Below are 12,931 nucleotides of genomic sequence, written 5' to 3'. Positions count from 1 at the left end.
TATAACAGCTTTATTGGAATATTATCTCTTTTTCTCTTTAATATGGGACATTTGAACATTCCCTGAGTTTGAAATTTGTTGTTGTTATATCTTGGGAACAAAGTTATTTTTTTATGGGAACACATCTTTGAATTATAAATGTAAGTTAATAAATAATACATAATTGATTATACATTTTTAAATATTTAAAATTTACTAAACAACTTTTTATGTACAGACTAATTCCTTGATCACCTTAGCAAATATTAATTGAAGGATAATGTGAGCATACAATAAAATGATATGAAATGAAAATGAAAAAAAGGAAATTAGGATCTAAACACATTGTATGTCCACATATATGTTGTCACAGTTTTACAGAAAATACTGTGCATTTGAGTCATCATTTACTGGTACAGTGGCCACCCAGCAGAAGTGCTTAAGTATAAAAATTTCACCATGAAGGGTGGGGCCTGGGAAAAATTATAATTGCATCAAAACAATGAAAAGTTGAAGAAAATTCCTATTTTTAAATGCCTATTTTCAAAGAGTAGAACTTAAACTCATTCTTTTCCTTCACAGAAGAATGTCTAAATCGCACGTATCTTTTTCTTTAACAGATAATTCTGAAATAATCAGCAGAAATGGAATGGAATGCCAAGAATCTGCATTGAGAATAACTAAACATTGTTACTGTACATACTATCCTGTTTCCTCCTCAATAGAATTGCCACAAACTGCATGCTAAATAAAGATTTAGTTCTTCTGGACAGACCACAACTCTAAGGAGCTAGTGCTGCTATATCCTATATGAGTATTAAATATGGTATGCTTAGTATATTCCAACCTAAGATAGTTAACTACCTGAGACCAGCTGTGATGTTTAAAGACATAAAGGATCAAGTTTACTTTGAAAGGGTTTCTAAACATAGTTTCTGTCCTAGGAATATTGTCTTATCTCCATAACTATAGCTGATGCAGAAAGTCCAACCAATTTACTCATTTCGACTCAGAATATTTCAAAGTTAGCAATAAACAAATAGCAGTAGTTTAAAACCTATTCCAAGGGCAGGTTCAATTCCAACTCCAATGACTGTCATTTCATTTTCCCCACTGGATCAAAGGGTATGTTTCACTTCTTGACACAAATGCTGCAGCAAAGATGAGAAGTGAAGTAAAAAACTGATACCTGTCCTGCAGGTCTAAAATTTGAATGGAAATTCAAGCACAAGTACTGGGGACACATCAAAGTGTGGTATTTTGTTTGCCTGGAGATGCCGTATTGAATCATGTGATTCTAGAATAACATTACCTAGATTGCAAAAGAAACTTTGCACGGTATGAGCTTCATACCCCACCAAACAAAGTCTTGAAGGTATTATTTTACAAGTATATTTTTAAAGTTGTTTTATAAGAGAGACTTTGTAGAAGTGCCTAGATTTTGCCAGACTTCATCCAGCTTGACAAGAATGAGAGGCCCATGTCAAGAGTCTAATCTAATGGATTAGTCTTTCAAACTCACCATCCATTTGCCTGTTACAGAATAACTCTTCGAAACTAAAAACCTAGTCAAATAAGGAAGCTGTAGGTGAGGAGATCTGTATAATATTCTAATTTAAGTAAGTTTGAGTTTAGTCACTGAAAATTTGACTGTGACTTTAATCTAAATTACTATGTAAACAAAAAGTAGGTAGTTTCACTTTATAAAAAATCCATTACTGTTCTGCATTTCAAAAAGTTGGATTAAAGGGTTGTAAATGACTACAGCATGGAAAAAAATAGTTCTTTTAATTCTTTCACCTTAAAGCATATTTTATGTCTCAAAAGTATAAAAACTTTAATACAAGTACATACATACATATTATATATACACATACACATATATACTATATGGATGAAACATATTTTAATGTTGTTTACTTTTTTAATACTTGGTTGTTCTTCAAGGTAATAGCGATATAATTAAATTTTGTTCAGAAGGTTTGTTTTAAAGTTTATTTTAAGCACTATCGTACCAAATATTTCATATTTCACATTTTATATGTTGCACATAGCTATACAGTACCTACGTAGTTTTTAAATTATTGTTTAAAAAATGAAACAGCTGTTATAAATGAATATTATGTGTAATTGTTTAAAACATCCATTTTTTGTGAACATATTAGTGATTGAAGTATTTTGACTTTTGAGATTGAATGTAAAATATTTTAAATTTTGGCCTCACAGCCTGTTCTGAAAACTGTATGCACCAACCATATCATTTCTTTTTTAGAAAAAAAAGAAATTCACCATTTTAATTAATGTTGATCAAAGTCTAATGACTATCTTATATCATAGATTTGATAACCCTATAAAAAATCACATTCTAAGTGTAATCTTACATAGTGCTTATATTGTTTCATTTGTTTTAATTTGTGGGAAAGTATTGTATCTAACTTGTATTTCTTTGGTAGTTTCATCTTTATGTATTATTGATATTTGTAATTTTCTCAATTATAACAATGTAGTTATGCTACAAGTTGCCTAAAACATTCAAACTTATCTTCTTTTTTCTTTTATTCTTTGTTAATTCACTTAAACTCATTGAATACATAGTATCCATTACTAAAGGTAAATTATGTGAATCACTGAAATATTTTTGTAGACTAATTGTTGTAACATTGTCTTTATTGTTTTTCTTTTATTTCATGATTTTGATGTTAAAAATCATTAGCACACAACTATTTTCAGCCCTTTAATGAGCATCAACAACATCACCTGTATCCCCAAGCAAATATAGAGGACTGTATTTTTACTATGATATCCATTTTCCAGAATTGTGATTATAATATGCAAAGAGTCATAAATATGCCATTGATGATAAGGAGGAGGCAAGGCAAATGCATAGATGTACAAATATATGTACAACAGATTTTGCTTTTTATTTATTTATAATGTAATTTTATAGAATTCTGGGATTTGAGAGGATCTAAAACTATTTTTCTGTATAAATATTATTTGCCAAAAGTTTGTTTATATTCAGAAGTCTGACTATGATGAATAAATCTTAAATGCTTTGTTTAATTACAAAAACAAAATCACCTATATCCAAGACATGAAGATAGCAATTCAACAAATAATGTAGTTAAGAGATGAACTCACCACTTGTATGGGAACTACATTTCACTCTTGGTTTTCAGGATATAATAGCACTTCACCGAAATATTCTTTTAGCCATACCACTGGTAAACATTTCTACTAAACCTTTCTGTAACACTTAAAGAATTTCCTCACTCATTACCTTACAGTGTAAACAGGAGTCTAATTTGTATCAATTCTATGTTTCGGTTGTAATATTCAGTTCACTCACCCAATGTACAACCAATGAAATAAAAGAAGCATTTAAAAGGATTTCTAATCTTCCTCCATTTTGTGTTGAGACAGATGGATAATCAGCCAAACGAATTGGTTTTGACATTCACAGAGATAATAATTGGTAACTTCAGAGGAGAGCAAACTCTGGTCTTCAAATGGGAGACTGATAGTTTTCGCTTTTGGTTTTGGCTTTTTACAAATAAGAAAAGCAACTTAAAAGGATCATTTTAGAAGTATCTTTAGTATTCTTTGAAATTAGAAGTAAAAATAAATCCTACATTCAGCCCTCTTCTACAGGATTCTGCCTGAATATGAAGACGTGTGAACATCAATAACCAAATGGGGAACAAAATATCAGTTACAGACTCATACATAGAGAGCAGGCTGACAGCTGTCAGGTTTGGGGGGTTGGGGTGTGTGGAGGGATTGAGCAAAAAAGAGAAAAAACTCATGGACACAGACAGCGATGTGGTGATTGCCTGGGGGAGATGGGGGGCTAGGGGAGGGAGTGAAGAGAGGTGGAGGAGGGTATGGGGGATAAACGGTGATGGACAGAGACTTGACTTGAGGTGGTGAACACACAATACAGTGTACAGACGATGTGTTGTAGAATTTGCACCTAAAATCTATATAATGTAATCAGTGTCAGTTCAATAAATTCAACAAAAAGGAAAAATATCTATCAGTTTCATTAACAGACAAGGAAGTACCCAATAATCCAGAAGACAGGCTTCCCACAAGAGCCTGATCAGACAACACGGCTTAGACCTGAGGCTGCAGAATAAGCCAGAATGGGGAGTCCTGTTCTGTGTAGACATCCTAGCCAGGTGGACCAAGGAGAGAACAAAAGCTGAGCATCGTACCTGAGGGAAGGTGTTCAACAAAGAGAATGCACCTTCTCAGACTTCTTCTTCCTCAGCTGCTTGGGGCCCTGGTATTTCTCAAGGAAGGTGGTATTAGTTTTGGGGTGGGAACGTGCCTTGTCATGCAAGAGTTGGCAGGACTTGCCTCCTGGGTGGGGGGGAGAAGAAAGTTTTCTCCATGGCAGGTGTAAAGCTTCAGGCCTTGTGAGTGGTTTTGATATCCCTAAGGAGAGTAGAAAACACAAACATTCAACAGATCAGGCATCCTATCTAATAATAGAGAAACATGGTAATTAACCGTAGCTCCGACACGCTTCCCATCGGCTAATCAGGGCAATATGCAAATTAACTGCCAACCAAGATGGCGGCCGGCAGCCAGGCAGCTGAAGAGAACAGGAGGCTTGCTTGCTCCAGTGATGGAGGAAGCCAAGGTTCCCCACCTGCTGCTGCCGGCCTCTGAGCTTGCACTCTAAGAAACAATGTTGCAAATATAGAAGTTAATCAAAACCCAGAAACCTGCTTTCAGCCAGCCGGGCTTCAGCCAGCAGGATCGCAACAGTGTTTCAATTATAGAACCCAAACAAACCCAGATACCTGCTTTCAGCAGCCGAGGCCTCAGAGCTGGAGCCGAGCCTCAGAGCTAAAGCCAGCTCTCAGTTTCAGTGACAGCCATAGAAGGTAAATCAACCCCAGAATAAAAAGAAAAAAGAAAAAAAGGAGAGATTGGGAGCTTCAGTCACCCGCCAGCCTGAAAACAGCCCTCAGCCCCTCACCCAGGCTGGCCAGGCACCCCAGTGGGGACCCCCACCCTGAAGGGGGTCTGACCAGCTGAAAACAGCCATCATCCCCTCACCCAGGCTGGCCAGGCACCCAAGCGGGACCCCCACCCTGATCCGGATCACCCTTCAGGGCAAACCCGCCGGCCCCCACATGTGCACCAAGCCTCTATCCTATATAGTAAAAGGGTAATATGCAAACTGACCCTAACAGCAGAAAGACTGGGAATGACTGGTCACTATGACACACACTGACCACCAGGGGGCAGATGCTCAATGCAGGACCTGCCCCCTCGTGGTCAGGGCGCTCTCACATGGGAGGAGCTCTGCTCAGCCACAAGCCAGGCTGATGGCTGCCAGTACAGCGGTGATAGTGGGAGCCTCTCCTGCCTCCTCAGCAGCACTAAGGATGTCCAACTGCAGTTTAGGCCTGCTCCCCACTGGCAAGTGAACATCCCCTGAGGGCTGCCGGGCTGCCAGAGGGATGTCTGATTGCCAGCTTAGGCCCAATCCCCCGGGGAGCAAGCCTAAGCCAGCAGGTGGTCATCCCCGGAGGGGTCCCAGACTACGAGAGGGCACAGGCTGGGCTGAGGGACCCTCCCCCCCCCCCCGAGTGCACAAATTTTTGTGCACTGGGCCTCTAGTATATAAATAAAGAAATAAAGGAACTTGTATTTTTAAACTATGTCATCAGGATTTCCAAGGGTAAAAGTACTTTCCCACATTTGTGCATATTTGAAAAACTGGCTATATGTTTAGGTGAGCAATTTTTTACTGTAATGCAGAAGAAAAGTTGCTATCCTATTAGTTGCTCCTCACAAGAAAACATTCTCTGTTAATAGTAAGTTGAAGCTGCTGACTTCAGAGACTAAGTTAAGTGAAAAACCTAAGGCAAATAGCACTTAAAATTTTTCACACCTGGTTTTAGGAAGTGCAGTTTTTATCTCTAGACTGACTTTTTATGGTGCTACCTCACAATCAAAAGCAAAACCATAACCTGCAAGAACAAAACTAGTTTATCTCTTCAGCATAGAAAATAGTTAAATATAAAATATCAATAGTTCTATAATTAGCTTCCAATAGAAAAGTGTTATTTCAATTTTGGGAGGCCCAAACTAAAACCAATGTTGCAAATCCAGAAATATGCTCTTTACTATTAACCAAAGTTCTTTTGCAACACTTAAAAAAATTTTAGAAGCAGCCAGTAAACCAAAATGCAGTTTAATATTCTGACATTTGTGAGAGAAAAATACTGGCTTGCTCAAGAATGATTTCCTCTTCCTCCCAAATATCCTATTGTCTCTAAAATACTAGGCCATCATTGCTTTTGGGCTAGTTGTAACTCCACAGAAATAACTAGTCGCTATGAATAAATATGATTCATACCAATTGAAACATAATAATGACTTCTCTCCATGCTCTCAGTGGGGGGTGGAAGATGACAGGAATAAAGAGGGAGTGGAATTGAGAATGTTCACCAGGGATCTACTTATGTGCCAAGCTCTATGCCGAATTGTCTAAATAGGTTTCTAATTGTCTATTCTGTCATTGAAGAGAACTACTCATAACTAATAGGCACATTCTAGCTCCTACCCAGATTCTTGCTCAAGGTATGTAAGAGATTCTGCTGTGAGAAGTAGCTTGATTCCAGATCAGCACTGCCTTTCAGTGTCTGCCCTTGGGATGCTGAACACCTCGGGAGACTTCAAGTGCATGACCAACGGCCATGTGGCCTCACTTCCTCCCTCTGGTTCAGCTACTTTGAAAAATGACAGCCTACCCATTTGAGGTGTCCCTTTACCCTGCCCCCATGTAAATGTCCTCTGTGCTACTGAGCCTATATTTTAACAGTACTATTTCAGACAACCCCACCAAATTAGATGAAAACCATATAGCTATTTTCATGAAATAGTGTACAACCAGAAAGTAACTTTGTTTTGCTCACATACATTTTACATAATCGTTAACATTATGAAAGAGCTACTATACCCATGGTGAAAATGAGAAATCAAGACTCATAAAATCAAGTAACTTTTTAAGATCACCTAGAACAGCATAACAATCGAGCCCTAGCTCATCTTAACTCTACAATCATGTCAATATGACCTTTATTTGTGGCATCCTTCAGGTCAAAAATTCATTTAAGAATTCAGAGTAAAGCATCTATCTAGAAAGCACTAAGATGAAGCTAGGATAAGAATCCTTCACTAGGTTACATGAATAGGTTTTCTTCCCTATTGCTAAAATATATATGATTGATGGAATATTTTGAAACTATGGGCTACAAAGTGCTTTTCTAGATTTGGGACAGAGCCTAATTCTTTATTAGGACCAGAGGCAACTGGCAGGCCTGTTACATTGCACCATCTTTCCAGTGTTACAGAGGTCTTTTGTGTTGTTGTTTCTTTTAATCAAGCTTCTAGAGGGTTCTATTGAAATAAAAAATAGCAAAAGCCATTGCATTTTCCCCAATAAGGATATGTCATTAAGCCATGATGAAGCATCCCTGAAAAATGTAACATATCACATATAGCAGAGAGATGAATTTCTGGATAAAGGTCACACATGGATCATGCCTCCCTAAAATCCAATTATGTCCAGAGTCTGAGAAGTTGGGTTCGTTGTTCTTTTTTTCTAATAACTTTGCTATGGATCTTTCTGGGACTTTGCCTAATATAAACAAACAAAGAAGTTTTTTTTTGTTTTTTTGTATCTGTTCTCATGTGTAAACTAAAATGATCTAAATTCAGGGACTCTAACCTTTCTTTTACTAGAGAACCCTTCCTTCAAACAAAAGGTCATCCCACAAAAGCACAGAAGCAGAACAGTGCTCTAGTGGCAGGGGACTCTCCATTCTTGAGATGCGCCTCTTGTTAGCTCTGCAGCCCAGAGATGGAAACCCCCTCACTCAAATATAAAACCTGTGGCTTCACAGAGGAAGAAAGCTATTTCAAAGTAGCACAACAGCTTAGGAAAACCTGGCTCGTAAGCTCTATGCCTCAGTAAATTGATTTGATATACACAGAAGTAACAAATATACTACAGAATGAATATATATTCAGCACTCACATACATAAGTATATGGACAGCAACCTAAACACATTCTCATCCATAAACAGAAAGCTAAGGAGTTTTCAGTTCTGCGGAAAGGAAAAGTCAGTGTTTGCACTTTACAGTAGCCTAGCGGCCATACTGCCCAAGTTTGACTCTCAGCTCTGCTTTTCACAGCTTCGAAACTTCAATGTTTTTTGTTGCTGTTGTTGTTTTTACTCCTCAACAGAGAATATTTTTCCACTGATTTTTAGAGAGAGTGAAAGGGAAGGGGAGAGAGAGAAAAACATCCATGTGAGAAAGACACATTAATTGGTTATCTCCCACCCCCACCCCCATCCCCAACTGGGGCCAGAATTGAGCCTGCAACTGAGGTAGGTACCCTTAAAGGAAATCGAACCCACAGGCCAAAGCTCTAGCCACTGAGTCAAACCAGCTAGAGCAAAAGTTCAATGTTTGTTCATCAGTATATTGGGTCTAAAAATAAGGTCTACCTCATCATGACATTATGAGAATTAAGTGAAGGAATATATACTGACCATGTGCAATACTGAGTAAGCTGTCGGTGAATATTAGTTGCTGTTCTTAAAATAATATTTTAAAAAAGACATATGTAATACTTTCAACAATAAAGATTTATCTTTAAAAATTTTAAGTAAGCTCTTGAGTTTCCCTATCAGTATTTATTTCCACATTCTGTCCAAACATTTCTTGGCAACTAAGAGGCACCTCTTCTATTTTCTCAATGACAATTAATGTCAATAGCTGACAGAAATTATAGGGAATTTATAATAACAAATAATAAGCTATATTATTTCTGTGGAAGCCTGCAATTACTTCAATTCAACAAATGCTCTATGAGTCCTGGCTGAGCACTGCTAAGCTGTTCAAGGGGTGTGAACATGAGTAAAGTCCAATCCCTACCCTCAAACAGCTTTCTACGTGGCAGAAGAGGAAAAATAAACCTGGGAAAAACTGAGAAATGATGAAGAGTACTGTATTTGCTTCCTAGAACTGCCATCACAAAGCACCACAAATGCAGTGGCTTACAACATCAAAAATGTATTCTCTCACAAGTCTAGAGGCTAGAAGTATGAAAGCAAGGTGCCAGCAGGGCCGTGCTCCCTCTGAAACTTGGCAGGACCCTGCCATGCCTCTTCCTGGCTTCCTAGGTGGCCATCAGTCCTTGGTGCCCATCAGCCCACAACTGTTTCACTCTGCTTTCTGCCTCCATCATCACACGGCCTTCTCCCTTTGTGCCTGCCTTCACACTATCTTCTTGCAAGGTCACCAGTTATATGGGATCAAGGCCCATCCTAATAACCTCATCTTTACTTGATTATATTTGCAAAGACCCTTTTTCCAAAAAAGGGCACATTCACAGAGGGACACAATTTGACCCACAACAAGTAATAGCAGCCTCAATAAAAATTGGTTTCTATAGGTATCAATGTATTCTAACCTTTTTTTTAATCCCCACCTGAGGATATTTTTCTCATTAATATTTTAGAGACAGTGGAAAGGGCGAGGAGGGGGAGGGAGAAAGAGAGAGAGAGAGAGAGAGAGAGAGAGAGAGAGAGAGAGAGAGAGATCCATGTGAAAGAGACACATCAGTTGGTTGCCTCTGGCCAGAGCCAGGAATCAAACCTGCAACCCAGGTACATGCCCTTGATGGGAATCAAACCCACGACCTTTCGAACCACTGAGCAAAATGGTCCAGGTAGGCTTCAAAGTATCAATGAAACAATTTCTAGTGTTTTCATGCCTCTGGTCATTATGTAGCATGGAGGAGATCCTACCCACATACTATAGAATGACCAGAGTCAGGATCCCTGCAGGCCTCTTTCATTTGTTTATTTTGTTTGCTTTTGTCTGTACAATGAAGAAGTTGGACTGCAAGATCTCTAACTTCAATATTCTGTGATTTCATTAGCACCTAGCACATCTTGATTGGTCTCGATATTTATTTTACTTGGTAATTTGGATTTGTAAATATATTTCATTGTTTATAAGTTTTCATTGATTGGATTAGTTTTACTTAGATCATACTACAGGGACAGGCTTTTTCTTTCTTTCTAGAGGCATGAGAAATTTCAATGATCATTCACAAGAAGTCTTAGCTGAGCTTGGCTAGGAAAGCCAAGGGCTCTAAGTGCAATAAGAATAATGATTTCTAACATTTTGTGCCCTTATATTGTGACTAGAGGCCCGATGCACAAACTTCGTGCAAGAGTAGGCCTTCCTTTCCCTGGCTGCTGGCACTGGCTTCCCTCTGGCACCTGGGACCTGGGCTTCCCTCACTGCCCCTGCTTTGTCTGGAAGGACATCTGGTCTAATTAGCATATTATGCTTTTATTATTATAGATAAGCTCTTGGCATGAATCATCTCATTTTATCTTTACTCTCTATGATTGATTTTATTATTAGCATCCTCATTTATAGATGAGAAAATTGAGGACTGGAAATATTTGATAATATAACCAAAGTCACAAAGTTTGTGATAAATGGGCATTCACACCCAGGCAGTCTAACTCTTGATCCGCAGTGCACTACCTCACTATCCCAGGTATGATCCTTGTCCTGCCATAGGAACACCTGGGGACTTATTAGAAATTCAGAACCCCATGGCCCACCATAGAATCACTTAAGCAATATCTGTCTGCATGCTAACCAGATTCTCAGGTGATTCACATGCACATTAAAGTCTCAGAAGTGGCACTATGCTTACCATGACCAAGCCCCTTTACCAGCTCTGTTGACTCTAGAAAGCAATGAAGGAAGACTAGTACCTACACTTGACCATTTTAATAGCCCTCTTCAATAACTACTAGTAAACTCAAAGAAATTGTGATTGGCTAGATACAGACTGTGGTCTCAGTGATTTTATTCTTGTCTTTTCTAGATCCATTCTCCATATGGTCACCACTACCTTCATACAATAGAAATCACATCACTGCACCATCCCAATCAGAGTTAGATCCACTTCAGGTTTTGTGGAGTCTAAAGATTATGAAATTTGGGGGTGGGATTGTAAAGAAAAAGAATCAAAAAATAAATATAGAATTAAATCTATCTACACTAATGAAAGACAAACATGCAAATTGACTGTACCTTCGCTATGCCTTAAGCCATGCCCACCAGCCAATCAGAGCAACTATATGCAAATTAATCCAACCAAGATGGCGGCCAGCAGCCACAGAGCTGGAGAAAGCAGGAGGCTTGCTTGTCCCAATGATGGAGGAAGCCAAGCTGCCACAGCAGCTCTGAGCTCCACTCAAAGCAACAAAGTTTCAATTATAGAAGGTAAATAAATCCCAGAATAAAAAAAAAAAAAAGAAAGAAAGAAAGGAGAGGCTGGGAGCTTCCGTCACTGGAGGGGCTTGGCCAGCCTGAAAATGGCCCTCAGCCCCTCACCCAGACTGGCCAGGCACCCCAATGGGGACCCCAACCCTAAAGGGGGTGTGGCCAGCCTGCAAACAGTCATCAGCCCCTCACCCAGGCTGGCCAAACCTCCATGGGGTGAGGGTCCCCACTAGGGTGCCTGGCAAATCTGGGTGAGGGGCTGAGGGCTGTTTTCAGGCTGGCCAAGCCCCTCCAGTGACAGAAGCTCCCAGCTTCTCCTTTTTTTCTTTTTTTTTTTTGACCAGCCTGCAAACAGCCATCAGCTCCTCACCCAGGCTGGCCAGGCACCCCAGCAGGGACCCCCACCCTGAAGGGGGTGTGACCAGCTGAAAACAGCCATCAGCCCCTCATCCAGGCTGGCCAGGCACACCAGCAGGACCCCCACCCTGATCCGGGACACCCTTCAGGGAAAACCAGCCAGCCCCCACCCATTCACCAGGCCTCTATCCTATATAATAAAAGGGTAATATGCAGATTGACCCTAACAGCAAAACAACTGGGAATGACTGGTCACTATGACACACACTGACCACCAGGGGGGCAGATACTCAATGCAGGAGCTGTCCCCTGGTGGTCAGTGCACTCCCACAGGGGGAGCTCTGCTCAGCCACAAGCCAGGCTGATGGCTTCCAGCACAGTGGTGGTGGTGGGAGCCTCTCTCGCCTCCTCAGCAGCACTAAGAATGTCCAACTTCAGCTTAGGTCTGCTTCCTGCTGGCAAGTGGACATCCCCCGAGGGCTGCCGGGCTGCCAGAGGGATGTCTGACTGCCAGCTTGGGCCCAATCCCCCAGGGAGTGGGCCTAATCCAGCAGGTGGACATCCTCCAAGGGGTCCCAGACTGCAAGAGGGCATAGGCAGGGCTGAGGGACCCCACTGAGTGCACAAATTTATATATATATATATATATATATATATATATATATATATACTAGAGGCGCAGTGCATGAAATTCATGCACTTGGGGAGGGGCAACCCTCAGTCCAGCCTACGCTCTCTCGCAGTCCGGGAGCCCTCAGGGGATTCCGTCAGTTGGACATCCTTAGCACTGCCACAGAGGCAGGAAAGGCTCCCACCACTGCCGCTGCGCTAACCACCAGGGGACAACTTCTGCATTGAGCTTCTGCCCCCTGGTGGTTAGTGCGCATCATAGCAACCAGTTGTTCCACCGTTTGGTTGATTTGCATATTAGCCTTTTATTATATAGGAGATATATATATATATATGCCTAAGTGACTGTCCAACCATTCAACCACCCGACCAGTAGCTATGATGCTCAATGACCACCAGAGGACAGATGCTCTGATGGTAGCTATGATGTGCACTGACCACCCGGGTGGGGGCAGACGCTCAATGCAGGAGCTGCTGAGATGCAGTGACTTGGCAGCTGCAGTTCTCTCGGGTGACGCACCTGGAACCAGAGAGGAGGGAGCCCGATTCTGGGGTGCGTCACCTGAGAACCACCCTCTTGCAACTTAGGACCCCTTGGGGGGTGTTGGAGAGCCGGTG

General features: G+C 40.5%; 1 protein-coding gene across 7 annotated transcripts in view; it reads left to right on the top strand.

Annotated features, from left to right (window-relative positions):
* MBNL2 (muscleblind like splicing regulator 2) overlaps window positions 1–3,369 on the top strand; it is a 164,052-nt gene extending 160,683 nt beyond the window's left edge. For all 7 annotated transcript variants that reach the window (XM_036301347.1, XM_036301348.1, XM_036301345.1 and 4 more), the window contains one exon: window positions 600–3,369. In XM_036301347.1, the coding sequence (XP_036157240.1) occupies window positions 600–727 (128 nt within the window). In that variant the 3' untranslated portion in view covers window positions 728–3,369. The remainder of the gene's footprint in view (window positions 1–599) is intronic.
* The last annotated feature ends 9,562 nt before the right edge of the window (window positions 3,370–12,931 follow it).

Source organism: Myotis myotis, unplaced genomic scaffold (assembly GCF_014108235.1).
Source record: "Myotis myotis isolate mMyoMyo1 unplaced genomic scaffold, mMyoMyo1.p scaffold_m19_p_3, whole genome shotgun sequence".
Lineage (NCBI taxonomy): Eukaryota > Metazoa > Chordata > Mammalia > Chiroptera > Vespertilionidae > Myotis > Myotis myotis.
Note: the sequence above shows the minus strand (reverse complement) of the source record. Positions and strands in the feature narration are given on the sequence as shown.